The 24,112-nt window shown below is 38.6% G+C and overlaps 2 protein-coding genes across 3 annotated transcripts; one reads left to right on the top strand and one right to left on the bottom strand.

Annotated features, from left to right (window-relative positions):
• The first annotated feature begins 793 nt into the window (after positions 1-793).
• Positions 794-17,615, top strand: LOC112466237. Its single transcript, XM_025034230.1, has 11 exons — positions 794-1,234; positions 3,756-4,682; positions 4,739-5,385; positions 6,409-6,595; positions 11,188-11,360; positions 11,696-11,758; positions 11,858-11,985; positions 12,300-12,671; positions 13,794-14,137; positions 14,327-14,593; positions 14,897-17,615. Exons 2-11 carry the CDS (start codon positions 3,764-3,766, stop codon positions 15,337-15,339), a joined length of 3,543 nt encoding a protein of 1,180 aa, XP_024889998.1. The 5' UTR covers positions 794-1,234; positions 3,756-3,763; the 3' UTR covers positions 15,340-17,615.
• Positions 17,608-23,904, bottom strand: LOC112466236. Of its 2 annotated transcripts, none has more exons than XM_025034229.1 (2): positions 22,047-23,904; positions 17,608-20,006 (listed from the first exon to the last, which is right to left on the bottom strand). In XM_025034229.1, exon 2 carries the CDS (start codon positions 19,749-19,751, stop codon positions 18,678-18,680), a length of 1,074 nt encoding a protein of 357 aa, XP_024889997.1. In that variant the 5' UTR covers positions 19,752-20,006; positions 22,047-23,904; the 3' UTR covers positions 17,608-18,677. The 2 variants fall into 2 exon arrangements, with proteins under 2 accessions (XP_024889997.1, XP_024889996.1); XM_025034228.1 differs by having other exon boundaries at positions 21,733-23,904.
• Between the last annotated feature and the right edge of the window lie 208 nt (positions 23,905-24,112).

Consider the following 24,112-nt stretch of genomic DNA (forward strand, 5'->3'; position numbering starts at 1 on the left):
CTCTACCCTACCTATTGAGTTAGCTCGAGGCTTGCGAGAGTGGGTGGGCCTGACACGCGGTCGATCCAAGAACCGAATCGGCCGGCTGGTACCGGCACGACTGGTAGGGAGAGACCAGGAGAGACGGATGCCGTGTAACAGTCGGGGCCCTTGGGGCCTCTCTAGCGACTCAAGAGGGGAGAACAGGGGGCAAAGGCACATTCCAAGGCAGAACGGCTGCCAGTGAAGGTGGAAGGCCCCAACACTCTCTCACGATATCCTGCTCCGCGTCTTCTCTCCGATTTCGTCGTGGTTGCGATATAACGAACGTGCAAGCTTCATCGAGAAATATCCATATTTTGTTGGGTTCCGGAGAAATTTGTATCTTTATATTTTCCTGCTCCGCAGATCACATTTCGTTGAATTCTGGCAATTGTGCGTGCCCTGCCAGTGGCGTGGTGTGTAAATTGTGAACTTTCCGTCAGTTAGCGACGAGAACAGAAATTATGTATAGTTATTGCTGTTTGTGATTTATGCTACTCGGTATCATCGTGATGTCGATATAAATTTTGTGAATAATAAGTGTGCTTGCTAATCTTTTTGTTTCGATAATTAGCTCTTCAAGAATTCATACGAATTCGTTAGAATTTATTGTATGACAGACTCAAGACTGTTAATGTTAAATTTCTAATTTTATGCAAAATTATTACGTTACCATTATTAAGAGTGATTAATTTCAAATATTTAACGGTTCCTGTTTTCGAACGCTCCTTTATCAGTTCATCATCTGTACACGACAATAATTCATAGAATCAGTGACTGATCTTTCGATATTGTTTTATCAAGAGGTTCCGTATAAATAACCGATTGTTCAGCAAAATTTTACTGTCGTCAACGAACTCTCGAGATTCCTACATCTGTTCCACCGGCTTGTTGCCCCTCTTGCTCTTCGCCGTGGAACTGCCGTCCCTTACGTGACGCTTCAAGAAACATTGCAGCCTCGTTTAAGCGTTGCATCGATTAACGAGGCTTGGGAAGGCAGGGAAAGCGACTTTGGGGCACACCTTTCGAAAATGCGCCATCTCGGAGTCGCAAAAGGTTGTTCCCAAGGAATAACGAGAAACGAGGACCGTCCTGTCGCACAACGGAGCCGTGCATTGTGCGCAGATCTCCGGGTATGCGGAAGACAGAGCGCAGCCGCCAGACGACAGTGATTGAGAGAATCCGGTCGACTTGCAGAGAAACCGATTTGCAGGTGAGCGCAAACGACGACGTTACAATTCGATCGCGCTACAGATTACGGCAGGATTAAGTGCAGTAAGCGCGATTTCGTAATGCGCGTGCGAAACGCGGGACTTGTACCACCAACGAAAAGGTCGTCACTTCTTCTCACGATCTTGCGACCGCACCGGCGCGGCGAGCCGTATCTCGATGAGCGACCTAAAGAAACTCTTAAGCGTGATTCACATAATCGATTATCGTTCGCGGTCCAACAAGCAAACTTTTGAAATTTTATTTAAAAGATTTCTACATATATAATATTCTCTCGGATGGTGACTCGTATTTCGCACATATGTTAAAACGTTCGCCGCAGATGTCGGAAATTATTTTTATGGATGTTCCTGTTCAGAATTCTTCATTTCACGATTACGATTGCTCGATTGATAATTTTGATCGATTAAATTGGGTCAAATTTATAATTACGCGAATCACACCGGAATGTTCTTTGTAAGAGCGTACGTGCGATTATGTCGATGAGCGAGCGCGACGACCATCCGACCACGCTTTCCTGGATAAGCGAAATTAAATCCACGTGTCGCGGAGATATTCCCATTCTTGCCGACTACCGCGAGATCATCGAACGACAGAAAAAACTTGCGGCGTCCGAGCACAAGCCATCGGCATCGAACTTGACCGTGGCCTTCGAAGTCTTTGCGCTCGTATAACGAGATACGAGGAATGTGAGCGGCCCGGAGTCACTGGTTGTACTTACGACGACCACATCGGACTGGTTATAGCAGCTAGATGCCCGATATCGGATGAACTCGACGTGATGTTGGAGCGTAATCAATTTCGGATTTTTTTGCGCGCTTTTTTATTTTTACTAAACTTTTCGCGCGAACGAGCGATATGCACAAATTAGAATGAATTTAATGAGTCCCAAATAATCTATGTATCTAACATTGATTGCAATCTTATAATTATTAAAATGTTAGAAAAGACAGATCTTATAGAAAATAGAAGTTTAGCAATTTTAATGATATCTTTTGTTCATTCCGATTAAAAAAATTAATATTTTTCCGAATACGCTTAATATTATGCTTTTTAAATACAAATATTTATTTAAGCTGAATCTATTATAGACAACTATTTTTAATAACTTCTACAATTAATTATCTATTTAAATTACAATCTGAGATGTTTTCTCATACCTAGCATAATAAACTTACGATTGAAATCCGTAACAATTCCTAACGAGATAAACGCGTAATAAACCGCTTCAGTGCCTTCTTGAAATTTTCACACAATGCTCAGTCATAAAAGACCATCTCTCTTTTGAAAAGTCATGAACTAGTAAAGTCTTTTCAAAGATGTTTATTCAAGTTCGGAGAAAGTCATTGGAAAAGTTTTAACGACGAGTGGTGATAAAGTTTCGCCAGTTTCCGCATCCGACACGGCGCCATCGAGGCTTGTCATAATTTAAAGATTTGTCAGTTTCATTAACTAATTTTTGCTGATAAAATCTTTTCTATTTTTTAAGGAGTTTTTTCTATTATTTTATATTAAGAAAACTTACATGAGAATTAAAAATATATGATCCATCGTTAATTTATTTTAATAATCGTTAATTTATTTTAATAATAAATTAACGAATGTTCAATGTTTAATATAAAATTCTAAGATTTTTTTAACGTTCTTATTTTAATTAAAAATTATATTATATTAGTTTAAGAAATCTGTTTATTTCCTGTTATGATTCGTTATCCGGTTATCTGTTTTCCGTTTTTTTCGATCTTCTCTTTATGTCACGTCGACAGAAGTCATGCATGTCAAATGGGTAAACTAGATTACTGTTATTTAACAACGGCTCAGTTTTTTATTCGATTGCAAATGAATGCAATTCATTACTGTCATAAACGCGATAGCTCGAGACACGGGTTGGCAGCAACGGCGTTGACATACCGGTCGTCTAGATCAGGATCGATGCGTCGAACGATTCACGAGTGCGTGGTGACCGGTATTCCCTGCGACGAATGGTGGAATTCGTTTTGATGTCCCGCATCGTTGCACTTGATAAATCGTTCTATATTACGAAACAGCGGGAGCTACTGTGAGCAACATATAAAAACAAAGAGCGACTGAGAAGATCCATCTAGCGAGCACTTTGTTTCACATCTTCTTTTATTTATTATGCGACTGACTGATACACTCGTAATTTCTTCGTTATTTCTCAAGGAAAAGTAAGAAATTATACTTTACAAAGTCAATTAGTCTCTAAAATTTCTTTTTTTTACAAAAAGTAAGAGTTATAACATTTATGAAAATCATTATAATTATATCGCAACGAAATTTTTTCTGATGTTAATGGAATTAGAATGAGCTATTGAAAAATGTACGGATAAATCAGAATAAATTAATTCTTTTAAAAATTTGCGCATATATTCGAAGATGACTTATTATTAGGTATTTGAACTGAAGCAATATTCAAATATAGATTGTGAATTTACATCTTACAGATTCAATTTGTATGTTTTTCGTACGTTATTTCATTCTAGATGTTAAAATGTCTCAACCAGAATTGATTGGCGATCTGGACGTGCCTGAAAATCCACAGCATCCCTGTCAGTGTTCCACAATCAACAATATGGACCCCAGGAGGGACAGAATGGAAAGGAATATGAATAGCACCAGGATCTCCAACAATCAAGATCTCCCACGAAATCTGGAGACCTTACAGAATGTTTTCGAGCCGGTACGAATATTGGAGAGTCCCCATCAAGATAAATCGCAGATCAGTCTCGACAATACTAGGAACCTCGATCTCCTGGAACATCAAGCGAACATATCGTCTAATTCTAGATCCCTGAATCAGAGCTCGTTGTTGTCTCTTCACGGGCATAATCTTTCGTGTAGTCCGCGTAACTTGGACCTGTCTCGCAATCTGGCTTTCGAGGCGGCTCGAAGAGTCCAGGAAACTTCGACTCTGCAAGACAACCAGCACAGTTTGACCTCGAGTCCTAGTCCCTTGCTGGAGACAGGGCCGAATTTACTCGAGACGACCGGCAAAGAATTAGATAAGCAGTTGGAAGATCACGCCGGCTTGTCGCTGCAGAAGCAGAGCTCCAGCAAGGAGAAGCTGAAGAATGTGCAGCAGGTGTTGAATCCTTACCAGCATCATCACGAGGCGGTAGAGCGTGGGGTACATGGACATTTTCATGGCGACATACACGGCCACATTTACAAGCACGCCGACAATTTTAGGAACAACACGAATTTGGACGAAGGCTTGATGGGCTTTCAGCAACATCAGCGACAGCACACGCATCATCATCATAGTAACGCAAAGACAAACGTTACTCACCATCACGGATCCGGGACACATCACACACACGTGCAAGGAATGAACGGACATCATCATGGAAATCTGGCAACTAGTCTCACCAGCCATGTCCATGGAAATTCTGGTCCTCTAAACGGATCTGGTTTGTATCTTCTATTTTTACGATCTTCGTATTAATTATTACAGTATATTAATGAGAGTTGGTTGTTGTCGCAGGTTCCAATTCCATGAATCAAACTAGTTGTGCCACCTCTATCGGACACCATCATCCAACGGCGGTGCCTATCGCGACAACGATAAACCACCTAAACTCCCCCCACAGTCATCATCGACTCAACGCCGGCTCCAGTTTGGCTCACCATTCGAGTCCTGCCTTTTCCAACGATCATCACGGGGCTTCGGGTGCTCTGAGCGGCGCGTCGTCGAACTCGAGCATGATGAACCACGGTGGATCGCCCACGGTGCATCGGCACGTGGTCAACGTCAACAGCAGCCTATCGACGACACCCTTGGGTGGCCACCATCACGGCAGCTCGTCGGGTAGTTTAACCGGTCATTCCAGCGTGAACCATCATCACGTCAGCTCCGGTATATCGTGCGAATCGTCGTCGTCGAACGCTAATACTAGGACGCACAGCAGACTGGATCACGTCCACGATCATCATCATCACCTACAATCGGTGCACCCGTTGCACACGAGTCATCCCGACCCCAGGCCGAGAGATCGGGCGCCGTCGAGCTTGGATCATCACGGACATCTGCACGGTCATGTGCACAATCACGGCCACCCGCACGGGCAAAGCGACACTAAAAACCCGTCTCTTATGGGCATCGACGCCATTCAGGTATGCAAATCTGGATTTACTCCACATAAAAAAAAAATCACAAAGTTTTCGTGAACAATTGCTTTTAGACTTTGCTACAAAATTTTACATTTTTCTCTCTTCCTCGGTGTGTCTCTTATAATCGTAAAAGGACCGTTTCCAAGAAATTAATTAGATCTAGTATGTGATTGCACTTCCATAAATTTTCCTCGTACTTCACCAAATGAGGAGAATGACTTATGCCACCGTTCCGCCCAGCGGCTCGTATATTCCTAGCCGCTTTTTGCCGCCACATCTGAGAAAATACATGTTCGTGAATCGCCATATCTCTATCCGCGCACGCTTGAGTTACGTTCGCCGTGTCCTGGCCACGCGAGAAGCTATAAATCGTGTACTAAGCAACGGTTCTGCCCTTAGAGCTTATATCAGGAAATATTTTCAGCCGAGGGCCAAATGTGCAGCGCGCGCACGAATGATTAATGATCGGTGCCCGTTGCAGGGATATTCGAATTTTGCCGCGAGTGCGACAAAAAAATATTTTATCGGGCATTCTTTGCCCGTAACTGTTGATAACGAAGCTTGGTGCTAACATTAAAAATCATACGATCCGTACATCGCTCGAATTTAATGATTATATGACATTCAAGAGTTAGATAGTTAATCATCGAGAAAGGGCACGTTTAAACCGTATATAGTGTCATTACTAATGACACATACACGAAACACACACTGGATATTTACTGCCCGTAAAAGTTAATTATTTCATTTTTAATTATTTCGATATTGCTTTTAATACTCATTAACGACTCATCCTTAATACCCTTAACGATCCGATAACGATACATCTCGATGTAGATCGAGGCAAAGTCGTTCCAGACACGATACCACGTAACGACACTATTATTACAACTCATTAAGATATTATTCACGCTTCACGCGATGCAAAAGAAGATATTTTATTGAATGCTTTTTTTCCAATTTGTTTTGTCAGATCATCATTAAGCTGCCTTGACGTAATTTAACGTAAGCACTTCAACATTTTAGGTTTCGGCTCCAACGAAGAACAAGTGTCAGTGTCACGTAATGCATTCCGGAGGAAACAACGGAGGAACCGAGGGCGAGAGTGACGGGGGCGTCGAAATGGTATCAAGAACGCATCAACCTCCTGCACTTCCGCCACGTCCTCCACCGAGACCAACGAGACGTTATGAAACGACTACTGCCAATCAATGTAAGTAACTTTATTTTTGTTTACCAGAAAATTTATTAAACTCAATGATACATTAAACGTATATACTCATTGTTATCGTTTCATTTTATTACGGCTAAACCTCTGTTAAATCTTTGAATATAACAATGAATTTCATCGAGCAATTCATATAACATTAAACAGAGTTATGTTTATTATAAGTCTGATATTATCGCGTGCAACATTTCCCATGTATGTCGATATGAATAGTCGATATGGATGACATTTTTTAACACCCACTCCATATGACTTAATTTTCATTCGAGATTGAAATGTCAGGCAGCCGTTGAAACGTCAGACGGCGTTTCCTGAAAAATCATCAAATGATCTCGAAACGTTGACTAGTTGGTAGCTCCATCCTATGTCGGTTGGTTTCACAAAATTTTCCCGACAATTGCACTATCAGCCGGATGAGGAGATGACGACGTTGGCGCACGGCATCTTATCAGGCGCGGGCGCGCGTTATCGGCGACCACGCGATAGGTTTCTACCCCGTACGCTCGCGGGGAATTGCACCCCTGCATTTCTGCAGAATTTCAATCCCCAACCGCGACGGGTCGCTCGAATCATCCGGGGGTATATCGACCAGTCGATGCTTGCACCAACCGAGAGTAGGACGATCCTCCCCGTGTCGAGCGATGCAAGCGCGACTTGAAAGCGGGCCGATGACACGACAACCATCGCGCTAACGACGTGGCGTTTACGTGTTATGCGAATATGCGTGTTCGTGCATCGTTTCCTTGCTGACGTGATAAAAAAAAACAGGATTTATCCTAGATCTTGTGCGGACTTAACAAATTATCACGGCAGCCGCCACCTGTGGGACACATCACAACGTGTCCGCCACTGACGACTGTGAATTTCTCGAGTGCACGATCGTCGATACGAGAGCGGATTTTCATGTCTTAAAAAGGAATAGACGATGAAGATCGACAGGGTGACGATTGGACGATTGGTTTCGGTTTATCGCGTATCCGTGTGCGAAACTTAGTATTGAACGATGATTAATTAAGAATACGGGAGTCGACGATAGTAATGATTTCCGATGACGATTATTGACGGTGAAAGTAAGTTGACCCAGCCGGAAATGCACGACAAACAGGTGACCTTGGAAAATGGAGAACTCTCATGGTGACACGTGACCCTTGTGTAGAATGTCGCAGACACGTATGACAGCAACAGAATATTATATACCGAATAATGCAGCTAGAAATATTGAGCGGTTGCTATATCATATGTTGCCATATTCGCTCATTCATCAATTATAATTATTTATACATATACGATTTGTTTGCAATTATTGTAGAATAATGAAAAACAATTACCGCGTAGAATATAATTATTTTCTTTTACGCGTTATTATTATTTTATTTATGCATTGCTTGTCGTCTCTAGTTTTTAATAAATACTAGACATCACAGCGCGCTACGCGTGCGCGCTATTTAACTTTATTATTTATAAAAATATAATAAAGCTAATTTATGATTAGCTTTATTATACATAATTTTCATAAAAATTTAATGATATAATAATTGTGTATATTACAAAACAAATTTTTATAATTTAATTCTAAACAATTCACATTGATACATAATTCATTTTCGTGCTATTCTTATTCTATATAAAATTAATCAAACAAATCAGCAATTCTATTCGATCTAGCCAAAGCTATTCGATGCAGTGGCAAGGGAAAATTGTCGGCGGCGCCATGTGACGGCAAGTGATAAAAACGCAGGAATGAGCCCGCGGGATTGTTGAAGATTGTCGTGAGCTGACGCAAAGCGACGCAAGGAAGATGGATGGCTATCCGGTGCTCCAAATAGTGCGTTGTCGCCTCGGAACGGAAATGGAGATGGACAGCCAGGGCTATCCGTTCCCGATGGCGGCACACTCGCACTCGCACTTGCCGCATCCGGCGAATCACGCGCACTTCCCGAGGCCGCATTATCCGCATCCCTGTGGTACGCCGACAGACCCCTTTCGCTTATCAGCAACCCCTTTTTGCGCTCCCTTTGTGCACTCGTGTGCATACTTATTAATAGGCACCGCGTGACGCTGTCTTGAGGCAAGGTCAAAGGTTGTGGCGCCTCGCTCTTTCAACGCATAATGCGCTAGATTTTTACAACATAATTTAAAATTGAGAATTTTTAATTATAAAGTCATCAGCCTTAATCGGCACATTTTGTTTAAAATTATTCCTTATAACTGTTACGGTATTAATAAAGTAATGAACTTTAAACGAGATTTCTTTCCGTATAACTTTTTTATCAAGGAAAGAATGGTTAATCGCATGTCTTATCTATCAAGAAATGTGAGAGAGAACAATTTGAGACAGCCTCTGCTATAATATTAGGCTCTATTTCTATTTATACCTTCTTAGACAAATATCAGATCGTAAGTTTTCTGACACGACTATTACTGGAACTGATCCATATTACTAGGCCGAATGTTACAGTAATAGTTGTTTTCGATATATTGATTATTCGTGCCATACATGAAATATTTTTAGTATGCGGCACCGAAACAAATTTCGCAATTTCGGAAGGATTTTTTGAATCAGATTGTTATTTTGTTATTTATTTGTACGGCGTAGACCTAAAGAGCCTACATGAATCTCTTGTTCCGTTTCTAATTCTGCGGTGGCTACGAAATATTTCAGGTATTCCGTTATACATATCTTGTCACATTAAGGAGAAACAAAATGTTTTGTAGCCTTACAATCTCGTACGCACGAGAACCAAAGTTAGGCAAACAAACACGAAATAACTAATTCATTCTCCACCAAATTGGGTTGGTATTTTTGTCGAGATTTTTGTCGGCGGTAAATATCACGCAGGTAGTAGGCGTACCGTGACAGGTCGAAGGGTAGAAATTGTGTTACGCCCAAAGAAAACCGCAGAGCTCATCAATTTCCCAACCGTGAGTATTCTATAAAGTGGAATGTGCGTACATTCGACGTTAATGTTACCGATTTCTTATAATTCTCCTCGAAAACGTGAAAACGGTGAATTCACCCTCCGGAGAATCCAAGAATAGTTTTCTTAAAAGGATCCATTCGACTTTTTCCCTCCCTAAGAATTTCCACTCCGTAAATTTTATATCCCGCCGTTTTGAACGGTAGATTAGGATCAGAAGACGCATCACGCTCCATGGATTTCTTAAAGACATTTGTCGAAACTCGTGCTTGGAAAAACATACAGCGAAAATCTCACTCCGGGTCTCAAATTGTCTTTTCATCGAACTTTTATCTCAGGAGATCCTTTCGAATTTTACCCGATATATTTTTCGCTGAAAGCGAATGTAAATATTTGAAAAACACAATTTCTGGTCTTCGGTCTTTATAAAAATATCTTACGTGAATATTTTTAATTGCGTTCGCGCTCCAATGTTCTGTTCTTAATCTCCCAACATTTTCCGTGCGTCAGCAATATACCCGACTTCAAAAAAAGAAAGAAAAGAAAGTCTTCTGAAAATGGGAATATTAGCTCATTGTCTTCAAAGCTATGCAGTATATTGACGCTTGGGGATTCATTGAGAGAGAACTTTCAATACGGTTCGGAGCACTGGACTCAATAGGAAGGACTTTGACAATGGAAGTCGAACCCGGATGCCGTCAAACGAAGTAACACAGCTGCGTTGAACGTTACAAAAGCAGCGTCGTAGAGATTCCCCAACGCGGTCGCGATAGAAACGGAAATACAATTGGTGGTTTCTGAGTTTCCACGAGCTGCGAGATAGGCGATGAAAGCGATTGAAATTTATTCGTCCAATATTTTTGGATGAAATAAACTATATTTTAAATAAATTGAAGCATCATGTAGCAGTTTGACTTAAATGTTTTTTTTTTTTCATCCTTTTTTCATGCATTTGTTAACAAGATTTAGCATTTTTGATGTGTCGCATCTTTGTGATTGTTATCATTTATCATGTGTCTGAAAGGGTCTGTCTGATGGTCTTAAATGTTGTCCTTTGTGCGACTATCGACCCTTTCGGGGAGAAATCTCAGCGGGAGTAAACCGTGCTGGATCCTCGGTTAGCGGGATAATGATTGTCCTCGCGTGAGAACCTAACAGCCGTAGTCCTGATCTGGTCACAATGAGAAACGTGCCGCGAGCGAAATTCCTCGAATATCCGTAGACAGCGATTACCGTCAAACTCACGTTGATATTCGCGTTTCGATAATGCATCGTCTACGGGATCAAAATTAACTGCAGCCTTGACATCACCGGATTTACGATCCGCGTCACCGATAGCCAAGTGCTCCTCGTGCATCATTTAATTTTTATACCTTTATAAATTGTAGAACTGGAGAGAATATCTGATGCAAGTATTTAGCGAATTAAAGCTATTTTTGACCTTTTTAAAAATATATGAAAAATCAATTTATTGCTTGTCACAATCTTAAGAGTGAATTAGATTGTTGAATTCTCGGAAAGAAAGTTGCAACAATCAAATGGATCTGCAAGTGGATTTAGATGGTCGTAATCTTGCGTTCGTTATCAAAATATCGGCATTCCGTGCACGCGCCAGGCTTTTTACCGAAGCGATTAGAATTTCATGGATCGGTTTTGCAGGTCACACCGGCGAAGGTGGCTGCTGCAAGAAGTACGTTGTCCTTTGCTATCTCTGCGGCGGATTGAGTGCGGCAGTCGGCAGCCTTTTTTTGGCGGTGCACGCGATCCTTTCGGCCCACACGGACAGTCTAGCGCTCTTCGAGACAGTGCCGTCTTACATTCCCGGCATTATGGTGAGAGACAAAAATCAGTCGGTCGTATTACCAAATGCGTCTTGGCGTGCCAATATCCATTCTGATGGTTGTATGCAAAAACATTAATGTATCAAGCAGCAGCAGCAGCATCGAGTAAATTAAAACGCCAAGTTTTTTATGCTGCTGGCATAACAATGTATACGACTAATTTCTTTTAATTTTATGAGCTTTCGCACCGCGAATACGTAATGCGTAATGAGAGAGAGAAAGAGAGAGATTGCTTTATCTGTTCAATTACCACGTGGATAGTAATAGTTGAAGATCGCACAGACGCACGTGATTTAATTGGCGAATAATTAATTTGCCGTTTTCAGCTGATCATGATGGGTTTCTTCACAATGCTGCTAGCTAGACGAAAGCACAGATACGGACTTCTGGTAAGTTCGCCGCGTAAACTTTTCGTCCCCGCGGGAAAGCCGTCATTGCCGCTTGCCGCTGACAGTTCTGCTATTAAACTGGGTTTATAACTTTTGCAGATGAAAGTCTGCGGTTCCGTGGGAGTGGTGTGCGCGCTGGTATGCGTGCTCGTCACCGTCACGACTACGGTTATTCACATGTCGCGATTGCAGAACCTTCGCGAGTGCGTTTACACTGCGCGCGCGAGGTACGTATAATCCCTCTCTCGTTTATACATCCCAGAAGAAATTACGATCGTAAAGTGGCAAAGCGCTTCGGCGTCGTTATGAAACCGCCGTATAGTTTGTGAAGATAATAATGTTTCGCATTATGAAAATTTAATCATCCTCCTGCTATACAGTTAAAATCTCTCTCGCGGAAGTGTCAGAATATTAAAATAAATCTTTCTCAATTTACTTAAACCCTTTAAATATATTATGCAAGACTATCGATTATTTTCCAAATGAAAACAAGCCTCTTGCACAGATATTAATTTCAATATCCATGTAATGATTCATACAGATCGTGCACGTGTTACGGCGCACCGCAGTCGAAGGGGGATCCCGGTGTGCTGTTCGAGGGAACGCCTCACTGCGAGGCGGTGCACGGCGCGTTGTCGGACTGCCTGAGGGCCCTCTTCGGCGTCTCGGTCGCCGGTATACTGGCCTGCATATTCTCGTGCATGCTGGTGTACCAATTGTTGAGCCACGAAAAGAAGAAAATGTACTGGGAACAGTTGGAGCTGAGATGCAGATCGTTGTACGGCCAGGGCGGCACCGTGGGACCGCCGGCCGGGTCCTGCGGATGCTGCAACGATTGCGGGGGTGCGAACCCGTGGTGGGCCCAGACACCCGGGAATTTGTACACACCGAATCCTGATATGGCGCCATCCAGGTATGACAACAATATTTAAAAAATAGATGTTTAAAAGCTATAGATATTATTGTTTCTCTTTAATAAAAGTATTAATGTATGATAAAACTCACACTGAACAAAAAACCTCTTTAAATCGCAAACCCGCAACATCTTTTTAAAAGAAAGTCTGTTTTATAATATCATACAATAAACGTATGGCTATATATATAAATTACAGCTATTTTTAATCAAAAACATCGAATAGGCCTTTAACTCGATATTAATATTTGTTAATAATGATTGCCGCGTATGTCCAATGAAACTGATATAAATATTATAAATTTCATAAAGAAATAAAGTGCAATAAAATAAATACTAAAAATATAATAAACAAACAAATGCACATTGTATTCTGATAATTCGTTAATATATACTATTGATTAAAACGGCATTTCTCTCGATTCTCGATATTTACAAAAAGATTTTCCAAGTCTCGGAAATGTATTGTAATGAACGACGCGCTCTTTGAAGTTTAGTTTACTTTTATTCGCCGCAGCACGAATTGGCAATAAAACGCACGGCCACGCACGTCAATTGGTTTTAAAGTATACCAGTACAGAGACACGAGTCAGTAGATATTTCTCTGAACACTGTATCCATCGAGATACCCGTCTGGTCTGGCATCGATCCCGGGAGTACGTAAAAAAAAGGGTAAAAGAAGATTATATTTGTATTGCGTATGATTCTCGAATCAATTCGCGCACCGTCAAAGGTTAAAGAACTATATTTCGCAATAGATATGATATCGATAAGACAATATTTTCATCGATGCAATAATATATATTTACGATAGAAACATACAAAAGCTTTGTAAAAAAAATCTTAAAATGTATCGGGATATATCGTAAAACATGTTCCTTCAATTTTATTTAGATGATTAAGTCGATAGAAACGAACAAGATGTAACATTTCATTTTATAAAGTAATAATTTACTATACTTTACTCTTTAAGTGTTTTAATAGAGATAAAAAATTATTAATATATATAATTAATATATTAAAAGTTAGAAAAATAAAGAATGATAAATTTGGGTAAACATTGTTTTTAGAACGCAAGAGAATCTATAAATTTGTTATTACTATATTGTTTTTCTTCCATAGAAGATGGCGATTACCTTGGTCGAGATCAAGAGGTCCAGCACCGAGCCCAGATTCGAATTATGGTTTTCACACGCAAGCACGACCAACGGAAACCAATGTGGAGAGCGGAACTGGTCCCTATAGTGTCTTTAACTCGCAGTCGAGTGGCCCTTACTCTGTTTTAAATGCTCCGAATGTTCCATACACTGCGAGCACCGCGTCCTACAGCGTTTTGGAAACTCCAGTGCCATTGTGGGGGCCGCCACCTCCATACAGCGATCCTAACAGTCCCGCCAGACGACCGCAAATGACCGAATCGAGAGCCAGAATTGCTAAGAGAATGGATAACTTCGAAAATAACGAAGGTAAAATGTCAATTACGACAAACGGTTTTTAAAAGTTGAACTAACTAACTGAAAAAGCAATAAATATTATTAATTAAGAATGAATGTAATCAGTTAAGAAAAATATATATAAAGAATCGACAGTTCGTTAATTTTTTGATATTGTATGTTAAAAATTAAACTTTTGCGTTTTTTCCCTTAAATGTTTAGATCATAGATCGAGGTCCGCAAAGCGTCCTTCCGATAATTATGAGAATGCCGAGGAGATCTCTAATAGCACGGATCCTGAGGGCGGGAACGAGGGAACCATCAAAGGTAGGAGAGTCAGAAAACCCTTGAAGGGCGTGGAAAATGGAGCATTTCAGCAAGAAACGAATCCCGGCTCAAAACAGTCCGAGAGCGAACTATATTTCGGTGACGTGTCCTCGTGCTGCGGACCCGAGAGTAGTTTTTACGATCTAGCTGTGGAAAAAGAAGGTACTTATTACAATTCTATCTGCGACGATTGTGTGTAACATTCCTTGTAATTAAAATTTTAACCCATATTACTATATTTATACAGCTAGAGACTAATGTCTTTTTTTATAATTATCATATTTAAATTAAATTTTAAATCATATAAGTGTGTCTTTATTATTGATTATCCTGTAGGAATATTTTTATTCACAGAAATCGTTGATTTAACCCGAAGAATTATTTATTTCAAAATTATTTATTTCCACGATTAAAACATTTGTTACAAAATTTTTTGTATGTTCGACATTCCTGTCTTTTTTGCAGGTGCTGAACGTTCGGAAGGTGTAGACTATTTGGCGAGCAGGCTGGGCAAGCGTCAACTATCGAAGAGGTCTCGATTGCCTCTTCCTTTGCCCGCGGACAATGGCGACATTCCTTGTGACAATTATGCGAACAGCGACGAACCGAGAAGCGCGAGAGGTCCATTCCTCGCTCCCGACGCGCAATACGAGGTGATTCAACAAGGACGTTACTCCTATTACGGGACGAAGGATGACGAGGAGCTGCAGGAGGGTCCGGCGAGTTCCAATTACTTCCGGGAGGACGAGAACGAGAGGGGGCGTGAAAGGGATTATAGGGATTACAGAAACAGCCAGGAGGAGGAAACGCCACAGTGCTGTTTGAGCGATTCAACGACTCTGGATTCGGGTTGGCAAAGCGGAGAACAACAACAGTCGGACGATAATGTTCGACCGGTGAACGTGTGATCTTAGACCTGTAAGATTATTAGCAAAAACGACAAAGGTGACGAGCGACCATCGATTTCCTGCGGGGAAGTGTTATACGAAAACAATTAAATCGAAATAACGAAGGAAGTGCGCGACAATAGCTTCTGATCTGTGAATAATTTAAATCGATCGTAGGTCTTGTTCTTAAGTAAACAAAGCTAGTGACTGAAATTGCTGAGATCTAATCCTTTGAACTTAATTGACGGAATAGAGAACGTGGTTATAATGTTCGAGCTTGGCAGATAAGGTCCTAGTCGGATGAGTAGGTTCGCTTTTAAAAAGCGTGGCTAAACTTAATTAAACTTAATGCACTAAGTTTAAATACGCAATGTGAACTCTGGAATAGCATGTGTGTCAGTTTATAGTATCGATTTTTCTCCCGAAATAAGTACATTTTTAAATTATTAAAAAAGTTAATTTAAGGACCACATTTCGCACTTTTTAAATAAATTAAGCAGTCACGAATTTAACGCACGACAAATATCGTTTCTATAAATAGCAGTTATTTAATAGTTATTAATTTTATCTTTGGTATATTAAACGAATTACATACTACATTCTTATTCCTTTGTATTAAAATAAATATTTTTATTTTGATGTTATTTACATGATTGATGATGAATTGTATCGATGCCATAAACAGCACACAATAATAAACAGACTTTAGTAATAATTTGTAGTAATAAAAACTATAATAACATGAAACACAAGTGCTAATCTCGATTTCGACGAGAATGAACTGTCATTAATTCCTCTTAAGAAGCTTGCCAGTTCAATATAATCTATATATGTGTAAATTGTTTTTAATTAAAGAGAATAGCCGCGATACACAAGTAGAATACGATCAAGTGATAATTTACTATGTTAATCTTTAATATAGAATCAAGTGATGCAAACAATTAAAACTTGTGCGTAAAAACTCGTTGTGTTCAGCATCAGATGTGCATCAACGATCGTAATGGATGGAGTGAAGTTAAAGCAACATCGTTCATATTAAAACATGATCAACTGTTAATCACGTAAGACAAAATATTTGCGGCAAATTCTGTGTATTTTTGCTAATTGCAATGTTGCTCGTATTGCTTGTAGTAATGAACAATATATAGTGTGTATTAAGTATAATCGAGAAATTAATTGTGTGGAAGAGAACGAAAAAGAAAGAATATTAGTTTCATATAGTTGTGTGGATTGTTTGTTGAAAATATATCGCCACAAACGGATGTATGATTACTTTACTAAAAAATGTTCGTTTTATTAGTTATTCATTTATTATTTCATATTATTTATTGCATTTTTCTTGGGAGTAATGTGCTAGCAATATTTTTACCTGATTTTTTTTTGAAACTTTACGTCCATTGTATGAATTAAAATTGTCGATCCACAATTGTTCTTTGTTGGATACGCGATAGATACCATGTACAAAAGTGTGCTTTACTCTTGCCAATTAGGTGTTAGCTGTAATTCTTAAATAGTCGCTGACTATCTTCGAGATAGTCAACGATCAAATGATATGTTCGTAACCATAAGAAATATATTCATAATGACAGTTTAATTATTTGCGATTAATAAATCGTCTCATTGTCATTCATAATTCTGATTTATTTCTTATTGTTAGTATCTTATATCCGCGACTGAAACGTTTCATTCGATGCTTTCCCCTCAGTTGAGAATTTTGTACAAATCTTTCGTTTGATGTTTGTATATTATTGTTATCAATGCTTATTAAATCACTATTGAATCACTTCTTTAAATATTGCGTTATTACGGTCGCAAACACTCGTTTTCAGAATCACAATTCTGTGGACCAAGGACAATATAGAGAGAGATCAATCAAACTAATTAGCGATTAGATTAATACTCGTCGGTTGTCTATTTTCGCCGCTCGAGATGCAAACGTGAATAAAATGCATATTTTATCATTCAGAAGCGGCATAGTCAGATTGTAGTGCAGTAGCTTAATGCCATTTAAGTGAATGAAGTGTACCTTAAGGGCGAGCCGCGAGTCGTAGTAAGTCCGCCATCGAACAATGTACTTGACAATGATTAAGAATAAAGGATGATTTTGCGAAGCAAGGCTGCGCGCAATACGACGGATGTGATCCTCTCCTTAAACCGCGGCTTGTTCTTCATATTTTGTCACACAAATTATTCGGTATGTGATAAATGTGATAAGCCGAGGCGGAAATCCCATGTAGTATAGCTAAACGTATATGTGTAAATCATATGATAGAAATAATAATATTTATCTCAGAGTATATACATATTTCTTTGTAATATTTGCCGCATACAATATTCCTTTTGGTATCCTATTTAAAATGCAGTGCGAAAGCCGGCGAACACAAACGCAACTTCGGATAAGAAAAGAATGTGGGTTTCAATGTGGTATTGCTATTGTTAATATATAGTTTCCTTAACGAATTCCGGCAGGTTCGTTGGCCAACATCGAATTGCTTGATATGTCGTAACAAACCTTTAACTTTCACAGTGTGTATATGAACGAAAGGCGATGCGTGGCACATAATGATAAAATTTAGGGTGTGATTTTCAGACCGTGAGACGCGCAATTTTTACGAGTTGAAAGTTATATTCCTTAAGAAATGTTATAGTCTTATTAACATATCGCGTAATGAGCGCGTATATATGTTTATTAATCAGCTTCATTACTAAAACTACTGTTAAGTAGAGTCAAGACAAACGAGATATATTTGAAGCACATTTATACGAAACAATAATAAGATACGTTGTTTTATGCGATTATCATGCATATGATAAACGTAGTAAATGACGACTTTAAATAAATAATTAACTTATTGAAATAATCTCTTGTAAGTAAATGGCATTTAATTGTTCTCAAAATCAATTCATTACTTTTTCATCCGGTTGCAGTGTGAATTGATATGTTAATTAACCAATCTGCGAAAATATACTTCTGACAACATAATAAACATAATTAGTATCGTTTATTGCTCGCTGTGGGGACATTTATGATCAACTTTATATTTGAACGTGATACTGACACATTCCTACTAAACGTCATGTAAACGTATAAATAGAAGTTCGTTATTTCAGTACAATAGGTGCAACAAGTAGGACTTATATTTGATTATTCTACTCTTTATATTTCTACAATTAAAAATAAAATGTATGTACAGATCTGCGTCAGAAAAAAAGTATAAGTAACAACAAGGTATACAGTACAAAAGAAACTGAGATCGGTACAGTATTATTATATTATCTATCGTAAGATTGGCATGAGAAATTTTGTAAATATTTTAAAACTTCTATGAAAATTTGAGTCCATTTTGGAATCGTTAGCTTCAAGTACCTTCAACAACTCTATGAGTTGCTTGATTTGCCAAGAATCTCTCGACTCTTTCCTTAAATTCTCTGCTGGATTCCGGCAAAGGTAATCGCGGTCCGACACCAGTGAGACCTTGCAAATTCTGAAGAGCTTCCGACAACCGGTGATCGTGATCCAATATATCAGGTCTGGGTGCTGGGGCTTTTCTCTTTTGCAGCGGCAACCTCGTCATCTTCGATTCGACGACGACATTATTGTTCTCCGGCAGTCGGTTCATCATTCCGCAGAACGCGATCTTTACGCTGAGCAGCGACCAGAAGATCTCCAGAAGAGACGCCATCAAGACGTTTAAGATCAGCAGCATTCTGTGCGACGAGTTCTCATAACGGCTATGCCAGAAGGTCTTTTCCTTCGTCAAATTCATAAATCCTCGCGTAATGTTCGTCGTGCCTTTATTCTGCAAAATTTCTCTCGATATCATCATCCTTTCTTCAAACATGAACGACGCTTCCGTCACCGTGAGATCATCGTCGTTTTTGGCATCGACGTGGAAGTCTGATACGTTGAGCTCGGTGCTCAGAGATTTTAAAGAAACAGGTAATTTTAGTTCTTCAGTGACGTTGAATGAGTCCTCAGTCGACATAATATCATCCACAGGAGTATCGTTTGTGAAAACCTTGGCGGGACGAAGGGAATAACGCGGAGCGTCGAGGATTTCTTCTAACGGCCACAGGGATCCACCGGTGCTGTTGGAAGCTGCCGCGACGTCGAAGATCGTGACGACGAAGCAGAGGATCGCGGCTACCAGAGAGAAGAGGCTGCCGTAGAAAAAAATGGCGATGTTCCGGTCGATGTACCAACGTCGCCAAGCGAGGAGACCTGTCACGAACGGCACCAGACACGCAACGGACAATATCGGGCCCTGCAAGGACAAGGCGAGGGTACCCAGAAGAAGGGACAGCGCTCCGAGGCCGAAGTGGACCAAGGACAGGCCGCCGACTGTCGACGCTGAGTAACGACGCTCCGATGGATACAAAGACGACAACGGCGGTTTGGTTTTTACTTTGATAACGTACACGTTCTCCGTCATTGTTATCTTAATTTGCAAATACACTTGATTGCACCAACAACATTTAATTCGACGGATCGGATCGAGAGGAAAAATTGCATCAAGTACAATGTGTTCGGCACATTTGTTTGAGACAAATTTAATTCATGTTCACACAGTCCGTTATCTCTCTCGTTGACATAACTGAAAAGTTTACACTTTCATAAGTATTCGTCGCAATGTCACAGATCTCATCCAAATTGTTTGTAAAGCATTCGTCGCATCTCTCGCCTTGCACTGTTAAATTAAAAAAAAATTAATGCAGTAATTGCTTGCTGTGTTACATAACATAAATAAAAATGATAAAAATAAGATATTTCATAAATGTATTTAAATAGATTGAAATATTATACGTAATATAAGTTGATATACATTAATATAATGTTTTAAGTATAAAACTGTACATTATATATATACACATCATATAATTTTTATTATTTATTATAATTTTTATTAATTTAATTTCTAAACAACATCTTAATATCTTTTTGATTTATATTACTTTTATTTTAATTATTAAAGGCTATATAACATATTAATTCAATTATGTACGAGGTAACTTGATTGATTGGAAAGTAGATTATAAAATTGAAAAAGTAGACGATTGATCGATGAATAATCAAACAAGTCACGATATGTGATGATCTTACAGTCATTTATTCGGCATTCGACTACACCGGATATGCAACCCGTAATCAAATTTGAGACACGATTGAGTCGGGAACGTTTATAACGAATTCGTCGATGTTTGACGACATAGTAAAAGAAACCGCATTGATTTCCGCGCTGCCAGCGAGAACAACTGAATTATCGTAACCGCTTTTCGTTTAACTTAATTGAAGTCCTCGTCGACCTCCGCGTCTGGATTTTGCTCCACGCGGCTTTCCGCGAGATAGACATTTTACGCAATCCATGGATAACAATCGCCTGCTCGTGACAGACTACAACCAGTCTCATGCGGAGCAGCTCACACGCCTAACATTGTAATAATCATTTTTATCATAAGTGAAGTATAATGACGTATATAATTGTGAAATCGGTTCTACTTTAATACTTGAGCGCTCTAGATCTAGAATAACAGGATTAAAAGGAATTATACGCAGTAATTGAACTAATATGCAAGCAAAGACTTTTTTCAGAGTTGCAATTAAATAAACTTAAAACCGGTTTTTAATTTGTAATTTTATTCAACGTTATGAATTATTATATGGAAAATTATGGATTGCAACATTATTCATGCAACTGCGACTGATTCAGTTAATGGGCTGAAGGATTAGACGCGTCGTTACCGTCAATCTTTTTTTCTCGTGCTAGGATTATATAACTGATTACGAGACACTGAGTTTATGTTGCAAGTGTGCTCCTGTTTCCCCAGGTATTCGTATTTACGTCGAATTAGAATGTCGAACCGTGAGAATCTTCGGTGAAATTTCTAGCGAACTGTGAATATGCGTTTCAAGATAATAATGCAAATATGACCTAACAAATAAAACCGTATAAAAAACCACGCAAAAACTGTAAAATGTTTTCGTTCAATTTAAATGTTATATTGCAAAGTGTAACGTACACAATTTGAGAAATTAAATATCAATTTCGAGAAACAAGATATTTCTAACCATTTATTAAGTTTTATTAAATATTAATTAACTCAAGTAATATTAATTTTATGATCAAAGTTTACAAACTAAATTATTTTTCAAAGTCCAAATTTACTAGATATGATAATCGATTCTATAATATACTAAAGTTGGGAAAAAATAATTAAATTCATTAACATATACTATATATCATATAAAAGCAATATTTTAAAACTCTAAAACTTCAATTAAATTAACAATATTTATATGTCAATTTAGTGTGTTATATATTAATTTTATATCAACTTTGCGTTCTTGAACATAAAAATCTGAAGATAAAAATGTATCCCACAAAAATACACAAGATAAAATTAAATTTTACGAACTTTATCTCATTGGCGAACTTGCCGAGGCAATGTGCACTGGTGATAATACATCGATCACGTTTAATACTTTTCTTCGCAAAAATTACTTTTGATTCAGTTAACTTTGAGAGAATGGACTTTCGGATATTACATTTCGTTAGCGTTAAACTCGCGGCTTGATGAGCGATCACTCTGCACTCGCGCGTGATACTTGAGTGGCGACTGAACTACGAAGACTAGTCCTCGTTGAAATTGCTACGATATCCTGAACGAGCCTCCCACGCAACCGACTTGCAGTGAAAGGGACAACAGACAACAGCGCCGGATAAGCGTACCTTCGACTGGCGTTAAATCCTGTTCACATCATCGACGTCTTGTACTCACGCGGCAAAACGATCTTGGCAATGGGAGATAGATATCATCTTGCATTTTACTCTCGCCTATGTCGTTCGTCGCTACGTAATGTGTGCATGCAAGAGAGAACAATAAAAACAACAGAACATAAAAAAAGTAAAAATAATTATTTTTTAAGTAATAAAATTTCTTTTTTATGCTCTTGTTATGTTCTTGAAGGTTTTAATAAGACAATAAACGTGTTATTGTCTTATTGTGATAGCGGAATTCTTTGTACTTAGTTCTTTGACTCGACGAACTTTTCGGAATAGCAATCAGTTGACCTCACTTGCCTCTGACGAAAACATGACCCTTCCACTCAGTGTGAAAGTCCCGTTATAATCGAAGGTAAGTCTCTCAGAGAGCAAACGTATCCCAGGGTCTTCGCGCATGAGCCAACCTTTATTGTTAGCTGCAGAAACACGTGGGTTCAACACACGACCTTTTCGTTGGATCACTTGCAGATTGCGTTACGACAGAATCCCTATAGAGATATATGTATTATATGTAATATAACGAAGAAGCTGTACAATCTTTCGGATGTTATTATTTCAACTAGATTATAATAAATATAAAAATATCACTTTCTCACCTTGTTACTTTCGAACGCGTTTTATGATCGAATAAGCAAAAAGATAAAGCAGAAATTATTTCTATTAAAAGATACTTTAAATATCGAGGTCACCTATTATTACGTATTATTGTATAATTAAATTTATTACCATGATTATCGACGATCCTAAGCTGTTACGATATTTGAATTAATATTCGTCGCTTTTAATTATAGAGAAATTTTAACGTAGCGAATTTAATCGTTAAAAATTAGTCATTTTCTTTTATAATTAATCTTATTACATAGCTTTCTGTTTGAAGTTATTTAAATATCAAGTTTCCATTTAATGTAGGATAATCTTAACGTTATCAAAAGCGTCTAAAAAAAATAAGGGAGATAAAAGAATAAAACCGCATGTGATTATCGTGTCTCTTACAAGATTTCTTCGTGATACTAATCACAGATGCAAGGACTATGATTGCGCCTAATGCAAAATGGTTCTAACAAAATTCTAACTGTCGTTCTAATTGTCGTTATTAGTGCCGTTGTGTAATTAAGAGGACGATCAAGAAAGTGTAGCTTCCAATAGCTGCGACGGATAAGCTGCACATTGCGTCATAACGGTGTGCATCTCAACGCATCGCAAGAATCCGTCGGATTGGACGATAGAGAGGACTTTCACGATGTGCAGCAAAATCGTTCTGCCGTCAATAAATCGTTCATGCGGAAACTATGAAGCGCTTTCGAGAAGATCGTCGTATTGGAGACATCGAACTTCCGGTAAGATCGATCAAACCGCAAACTCGTTCAAGCGGAAAATAATCGCGTTTTAAAGAGACGTGCTAAAGGAATAAAATCTTAGTGCGTGACTCCGCACAACGCGGAGATAACTGCAATTTCCGTGTAGGTATGTGGAAAAATGACACATTTCTTCACGATATCATGTATGCGACGGTCTTAAGATGTCGATCTACTTCTGTTGGCTCTTCTGAAAACAAAATGCAATCTCGGACGTCACAAACGAAAGCTTTCTTAATTACTACTCTTGCTATATGATATAATTATTTTAATAATTATATGTAAAAATAATAATTATATATAAAATTTCTCGATTAACCACAAATTTATCAGATATATAAAATAATAGATATATAATCTTGAACTTGAAAACGATTGTTAATTGTTGAATTGTTTATTGTTAAAGCCAGTTTATTTAAATTTATTTTAAAAAAGTGATAAGCCAAGTTTTTTGACAAGAAAAATTTATGTATTTTAATACAATATTTTTATTTTTTGTACTGTTACCTCTGTAATTCTTTGCGATGCGATTAAATCTTTTAAAATACATATATAAACTTTGTATTTAAATACCTTGTATTCCCTTGTTGGGTTTAAATATTTTAATAAAATATTTGTATTTTGTACTGTTACCTCTGTGTATAATTCTTCATGATT

The sequence above is a fragment of the Temnothorax curvispinosus genome, unplaced genomic scaffold (genome assembly GCF_003070985.1).
Source record: "Temnothorax curvispinosus isolate PA1 unplaced genomic scaffold, ASM307098v1 QBEX01016011.1, whole genome shotgun sequence".
Lineage (NCBI taxonomy): Eukaryota > Metazoa > Arthropoda > Insecta > Hymenoptera > Formicidae > Temnothorax > Temnothorax curvispinosus.